The following is a 7596-nucleotide window of genomic DNA, read 5'->3' on the forward strand; positions in this document are numbered from 1 at the left end:
ATCTTTTTACCTTTTAGATTTGTAGCTAAATACAGGATAGCATCTAATCAGAGGCAGTTTAATATTTATTCATGCCTTTTTCTTTTTGTCTTTGCTGCCTCAGCTTACAGTCTCCTAAAAACTCCTTACAATGGACAGTATCTTTATGGATAGAATTTATCAGCCCTATGTGTTAGCACTATGTTAGCATTCAACTTCCAAACTTCATAAAAGAGAATCCTACATCTTCAAGAGAATACATCACAATGTTAAGTTGATGCTGTTTTTATTGATCTGCTTACAGAAAAGAGATTCTCTACAAAGTGATATACATTTCTTAAAGAAGCAGCAGAATGGAAATGGGAATCCTTCTGCCATGTATCTTAGTGGCCAATGGCATAGCTTAAGGTACTTCATGCTGCCCAGGCAGTAGTTGGTTTGGTGATCTTCAGTTAAGCTTGGTTCTGTGCTCGCTTGCTGAGCCACTTCTTCTTCTTGTCTGCAACCTCAGGCAGTTTCTCTTCCCACAAGTTCTTGTTGCATATCCCAATTACACAGCAAGCTAGACGCTTGCCAGCATTTCCATTTTCCAAACTGGCCTTGTTGTTGCCTTTGCCCATGTCATCTTCCTGCTCATGGATCACAACGGATCTGCCCAGGATGGAATATGGACCAGACATAGTGGCAAAGAGGTTTGCTTTGTATTTTTTGATTTTGCCTTCTTTAGGAAAAAAGTTGCCAAAATCCCCTGGGTGACGAGGGTGATTCACGCCGAAAGGGTTATAGTGTCCTCCTGTAGAGTCACAGCCATCACTGAGATCTCCAAGCTTGTGGATGTGTATAGCTCTGCCAGACTGATTGTTATCTAATGGAAACCCATTCAAGTCAAAAATTGCTTCTAATCTTCCATGTGAGTAATGCTGTTTGAACAAAACTTGTCCAGTCACTTGTGGCTTTTCAGCATGTATTTTGGAGCTGGGCAGCATTTCACAGGTGGCATAAATTGTCCCATCAGTCTCATTATTAACCATTACTGGATAGAGCAAATTCTGCCAGAGGTCATTCACTTTTCTCTGTATGTCATGAAGAGTCTCTGAATTTGGATCAGTTTCTGTCACGACGCCAGAGGCAGAAAGGGCAAGTCCAGTGACCAGAGAAAGAAGCAGAAGCATCTTGCCAATTCAGAGCCTGCAAAACGTACCAGAAGCTACAAAGAATTAAAGTCTTTCTGCAGCAGTGTGACTGGAGAGAAAAGCACAAAGGCTGTAGTGGTACAGAGCAAAACAGCTGGAGCAAGGTCCCAGTACACTGCTCCCTTCTAAATCTGTCTACTGTAATGAATCGTAACTAGATCAGGATGCATACGCATTTTTTAAACACTAACAACCATGACTAAAAAAATACTGGTGACTTCATATTTCACACCAGATCTTTGTCTGGAAAAACAACTTCTTTTTCCCTGCAGAAATCAAGTGATCTGAACTGTGTTTAATCTGTTCTTGAGTTTGTATTGAGACTTTTCTCCTACCACAAATTCCAGTAAGACAGTTTGCCAGGAGGCTTTCTTGGTCCGCATACTTAAACATTAGTTCTTACAGATTGCAAATAAAAAGCCAAACAGTTGATTACCTTTCAGAGCTGCTCCAGAGCCTCTCGCTAGTAGAGAGTAGAGTACTTTGTTTGCTCCTGTAAAATGGGACGTGCTCAGATAAAATGCCAGCGTTGTTTGAAGTTGATGCGTATGGGGACTGCTTGTTTGTGTAAAAGTTAGGTAACGGCAGCTCCAGGGAGTGGTCACTGAGCACTGTGGGAGAGGGGAGGGGAAAGGGTTTCGAACATTTTCATTTTAGGCAGGGTAAACAGTTTGTCGTCTCTGTGTTACGCTGTGGAGGAGACTGGCTCAGTCCTCACTGACATTCCAAAACAAAAGGAAAAAATTATCAAGCTCTTAAATTAGTCTTCCTTTTGATGACTTCATGTGCTTATCTAAACCAAGTGGCCTTCAACATGCAGCGAGGAGAAAAGAAGTAGCTTTATTAAGGTACAATCAGACAGTTCTTTCACTTAAATACTGGTTGTCATGGAGTTGTTTTGCATTTTTATTTCTTCATTAGGCAGAATTTAAAGTGGTGCTTTAGCAACATAACGTGTTTTACATGGACATATACCAAAGTTTCTGTGGTTTTAAACCTGAAAGGCACAATTAAAGCTATCAGACGTTGAGGTACCTTTTAGCAATGCTTCTCTGCAAAGTTTTAGGGCTCTCTGCCACCTGCCTTGCCAAGTTATCTACTCTATTGAATTAGGTTCCTTTTTTTCTTCTTTTGAAAGCAGTGATTTTTTTTTCCAAGGAGAGAAGTAAGTGGTAATAAAGCAGTGCAATGGCAGATTTAGGCACTGCGAGGTTGTTTCCCAGAAGCTGACTGGAGCATGTGTAGTTCATGTATGCTTTGTCAGCCTTTGAACTGAGAAATGCCCTGCTCTTGGGAGCATTGCCCAGCGTTTTGCAATGTTGCACAGGGAATGTGGATTCAGCCGTCAGAAGAGCGATTTAACAAGCTGAGATTTCTGTAGAGAGAAAAGAGTAGCTGTCATTACTCAGGAACAGTTCTCAACATAAGAAGATAGCAAAGAAAATCTCTTTCCCCAGCCCATGTCTTCTGCCAGCTGGGTAAGGAGTGTGGCTCTGCCAGCTTCTGGAATGGTAAAATTGTGTGCGTTAATCTCATTGGTATTTATTCTAGCTCAGATCCAAGATACTCGGTTGTTTTAGAGCTGATTTTTTCTTCCCCTGTGAGAAAGAACAGAGCTAAAGGAGAGTCCGCTAGTTGGATCACTAGCCAGGGACTTGAAATCCTGGAGTTAAATTTTGTTAGGCTTCTTGTGTGGCTCTGAACACATTACTTTAGCCCTGAGCTTCAGTTCCTAATCTCTGAAATAGGACAACTAGTGTTTCTTCTCTTCAGAGTATTTGTGAGTTGTTCAAATCACTCTGCTCAGGGGAACCCTGCAGCGTTCAGTGGAAGCAAGCCCGACTGCAAGATTGCGAGCCAGGATTGCCCGTCATCCCAAACCTAATGCTACCTCCCTCTGCAGCCTCGTCCAGCCGCAGTCTCTGAACTGGGGAAATCCATACTTGCAATACAGAAATAGTATGAAATTGCTCATTCATAAAGCATTTGAAAGTGGTGAAATGCTTCATAATCAAGTTTTAGAAATACACACAGTTCAGTTAACAAATAGCCAAATGTAAAGGTGGATGGTTTAAATTTGTAAAATATATGAAGCAAGTGTCCAATGCAGGTACTGTTTGAAAAATTGTTTCTTAGCATCATAAACCATTTTTAAGGGGACATGATATCTGGAATGGAAGGAAGGGTTGGTGTTCTTGGTTTGAGTCACAAAGTAAGGGATTGTAATTGAGTTTAACACCTTTGTGAGGAAATTTTTAAACCAGCAGTCAGTGCTCCAAGAAAACAATGTTAAAAATTAGGTTGAATTATTAGGCATTTTAAAATAGAAACTACGATCAGAATTTCAGGTGTTGTAAATACAGTAACGCTATTGACTTCAGGGAGATTTGTGCTGTTTTACACCAGCTGTGGATCTATCCCCCCCAAAAAAGAACCCAGAAAAGCCCAAGGTACTTGCTGCAAAGCTCTTTCTTGATGTGCTGCACGTGCGGGAATTAAGCACAAGTCCAGAAGGGTGTAAAGGAGATGATCAAAGGGACAGGAAGGACTGCAGCAAAGCTCAGTGATGGATTTGTAGTGCTCTGCACTTCAGAGAATGAAAAGGAAATACTAGCTGTGGGTTTCTGTCAGAAAGATGTATTTTAAAAAGGAGAAGGACTAATAACTACAAGAAATGTGATTTCTAGGGTGATTTGGCATTCATTCTGGGTTCTGAAAGGTGAAAGTAGGAAAGTAATAACCAGGGGTATCCTTAAAGTCTATGGTTACCCCACTGCCTATGTTTTGTTTTTCAGTTTAAAAAGAGGCGCCAAATAATGAGCTAATAACCTTTAAAGTAGATTGCAGTTAATGGGAGGAAAGCCCAGAGTGTTCTGACCATGCACTTGTATGTGTATTGCAATTCCTGTTTAAAAAATAGACCTCTCCCTTCATCGCAGTTCTACAGGATCTGTTGTATACTGAATTTTGTGGGCAATGTCCCAGAATTTCCTGGGCTATACAAGGCAGAGTCATCAAAACAAGCCAGAACTGGTTGCTCATCTGGCTGCAAGCGCTACATAAGGGCAGAGTTTGTGCCTGTATCCCTTTGGTGTCCAGGATCTCACACACACGCAGGCCCCTGATCAACGTCCTCTCATTTACGCTGGCCAGAGAAACACTAACTTCACACATGAACCTCTGCCTTTTCCAGCACTTCTACACGGCTTTCCAGGGTGCTCTAGGAAAACTAGAATTAGCTTTACCTATGGACCTTACAGTGGATTTTATATTAGACTCTGTTCACCAGCTCCCAGTCCATGCTGTGACCTTCAGGGCTAGTTGGTTGGTTTGTTTGGCGGTGAGGTAAAAAGAATGGATATACTGGATACGGACATTGTCCTGTTGTATCACACTGACATTTGACATGACATAATTTGATTTGTCCAGGATAGCGTTAAACCTGATAAAGAAATGCTGCATAGGAGAGCATCTTTTGTGTCAATCGGTGGTCATGTTTTGTGTCTCCAGTAATTGGATCTGCTTTCAGTGATTTTATGGTAGAATAAAAATGACCCCTAGAGACACCATTTTTTACATCTTCTGTAGCAGTGATGGAACTGGCTGCTTTTCTCTGCAGATGGCTGAGGCCAGAGCAGATAAAAGGAGGGTGATGCTTGTAGCCCGAGGGAAGCAGAGTCCAGGTCTTTGGAAACTTAATCTGCTCCTTGAGTTCAGGGACACCTTCTGTCATTTGTGAGTCACGGTCCCAGTGTGGGAGCCAGTTGGGCTGGTGGGACATCAGACAGCAGCAGGGGCATCCAGTGTTCGTTTGTTGCTGCAAGTTACACGCTTGCTTTATAGGGACTGTGGGACACCAAAACCTCAGTGCGTTGTGTGTGACCTCTACCCTGGGCACTTTGGGGAGCTGAAGAACAGGGACGGCATAGGATCGTCCATGCTCTGCACAGAAATTTCCTGTGAGCACATGACTAGCCTTGCGCGACATCTATTGCGTCCAGGTACCTGCTGGTGGGTTTGCAGGTAGAGTTTGCAGAGCTGATTTTCATCTGCAGAGCTATAAGCAGTGCCAGTGAGTTACACAGGATTTTAAAAGGAGAGATGCTTTGTCAGGGTGGCTGTGCAGGTGCAATGACTTTGGGTATTTACTGCCTGTGGCATCGTCTAGCGCAGCCTGTTAATGTAGCAGCCATGCTGTGTGCTCGCAGGAGCTGAGAGAGAGGCTGCGTCCCGCACTGAGTGGGGTTCGCCTGCGTGGTGGAAGCATCGCTATGCGAGCAGCGCCTCGTCCAGCAGAAACTGAGGAGGAGAAACTTGCTTGCACTTGTTATGAGGAGATGAAGAGAAGACAATGAAAAATATTGCCCTAGCACAGGGGGAAGCCTGCCACTGATCTAGACTGAGTCTTCCTGTTTATTTCTATTCCTTGCCTTGGTGTTTCTATTTAAAGAAATAAAGATATTTAGTGCCTGAGATAAGTATCCATTTATAATATGCTTGCAAAAAAGCTATGTGCGTTTCCAACTCTTCAGGGCATTGCACTTAGAAAAATCAAGTTAAATATACCTAGAGGGAAACAACACTGTTCTTTATGGGAAATCATTTCTCTTGAAAATAGAAGATCGTGTGACTAGATCTAGTCCAGTGATCTGACTTTGTTGGCCAATTAGAAAAATTCTTGAAATTCTTCCTCTTCAATACCTTGAGAAGAAATAATTTTATGAGAGTGAGGAAGGGAAGAGATGAACCGTAAGTAAGCTTTTTGGAAAAGCTGCATTCAGAAACTCATCCTAGTTCTGTCAACCTAATTGAACAGAATTTCATCTCCACATGTAGATATAAAGTATAAATGTGTAATGTAAAAAGTAGGGAATGAACCCAATTATTAGATAATTTAGCTTATTATCCAGTGTTTGCATTAATTCCCTGATCCTTTATTAAATATTTATCCTTTCTGCTACGTAGCATTAATCTGAAGAGGGTTTTACTCTTTGAGAGGAGAGGAGGAAATGAACACAAGGCTGTCCTCAAGTCCAGCTACCAATGGCCATAAATGGGAAAAAAAAATTTCAAAATGCCCATTGCACATAATGTGCATATTTGCACAACTTCGAAACTGTGTTCAAGTCCAAGCTCAAAAGCCACAGGAAGGGTGGTCCAACAGGTCAGCCATATGAGCACCAGTTATGTACAAATAACTAAACATAAAACGATCTCTCTTTCACGGCCCTTTTTATGACACTTAATAATAGTGTCTCAGAAGTCTAATGATCATCATGGATGAGCTGACCACAACTTTCAGGTCATTTTAGCCTTGTGCTGTATTAAAGGGATGCAGCTGTTCATGAGAGATTAACCCATCCCTTCTGCCTGGGTACGCTGTCACTGCTGGGGTGGGAACTGGGTTTGTGGCTACAGACACCTGTGAGGTCCTGCTTGGGAGCAGTAAACTTGAGGTCTCCTACTCCTCCACGTTGCCAAGGCTGGCTGAGGGGGCCATCCCCCAAGAGAAGCACAGGAAGGGGCAGAAACTCAACCGTCTCTTCAGAGAGGGCGGGGGAGTAATCTCAAGACAGAGCGTTTAGGAAGATTTCTTGTGCTTTATCTTTCTAGTAAGATAATCAGGAGGCTCTGAAGAGCCTCTCTGTACATCTGGAATTTGCTCACATTTCTCAAGTTTTTTCTGAGAATTAAGTTGTAAACCAGAAGGCTTATGCCTTCAGCAAGTCTGAGAAAAATGGATCTGTGCTGTGACAGGAGTATAAACAGAGTGAGCAGCTGGGCCCTTATCTCCAGCTCAAGAAGAAATGAGAGAAAGAGGGCTGCTTCCCCTTCCGGAGATGTAGCTATATGCCTGGAGATTATAAAGTAGTGTCTGGGTCACAGTCTTGTTTCTTCTCACTGTCCCACTGAGTCTTGCACTTCTAATCTATAATGACAAAACTTCAGCAAGAGAGATGGTGAGTTCCCATATTAAGAATAACTCTAGTTTTGTGGTCAGTCTGTACCCCTGGTGAGGGTGAGGTCAAAAGCCTCAGTCCAGAAGGATTGGAACCTCGACAGATATTCTAACAACTACAATAGGCTGTAAGAGGTAAGTGGTATCAGTTCTACCTCTGATGTATTTGGGGGACTTCGGGCTTTCAAGACTATTTTCTCTCATCTCTGTGGAAGGTTATGGTGGTAAGCCCCTACGCTTACAACATAATTTCAAGCTTTGAATTCCAGTGGATTTCTGTTCCTCCAAATACAGTATTCCATTTTCTTGAGAGGAGTCAGATTATAGACACATTGCTGTGCTAAGCATTTCCTACTGATGGCTAGGGACTTAAGTTAAAGTAGCAAACCTTCCCCATGACACGTAGAGTTGATGCACCCAATACAGAGTTGGTTTTGTTCCAGAAAATATGCCTTGGGCGCAGGC

General features: G+C 42.5%; 1 protein-coding gene across 2 annotated transcripts; it reads right to left on the reverse strand.

Annotated features, from left to right (window-relative positions):
- Nucleotides 1-248: 248 nt before the first annotated feature.
- SOD3 (superoxide dismutase 3) lies at nucleotides 249-1773 on the reverse strand. 2 transcript variants are annotated; one of them, XM_026120494.2, is made up of 2 exons: nucleotides 1609-1773; nucleotides 249-1167 (listed from the first exon to the last, which is right to left on the reverse strand). In XM_026120494.2, exon 2 carries the CDS (start codon nucleotides 1149-1151, stop codon nucleotides 432-434), a length of 720 nt encoding a protein of 239 aa, XP_025976279.1. In that variant the 5' UTR covers nucleotides 1152-1167; nucleotides 1609-1773; the 3' UTR covers nucleotides 249-431. The 2 variants fall into 2 exon arrangements, with proteins under 2 accessions (XP_025976279.1, XP_025976278.1); XM_026120493.2 differs by having other exon boundaries at nucleotides 249-1186.
- Nucleotides 1774-7596: the final 5823 nt, after the last annotated feature.

The sequence above is a fragment of the Dromaius novaehollandiae genome, chromosome 4 (assembly GCF_036370855.1).
Source record: "Dromaius novaehollandiae isolate bDroNov1 chromosome 4, bDroNov1.hap1, whole genome shotgun sequence".
Taxonomy (NCBI): Eukaryota; Metazoa; Chordata; class Aves; order Casuariiformes; family Dromaiidae; genus Dromaius; species Dromaius novaehollandiae.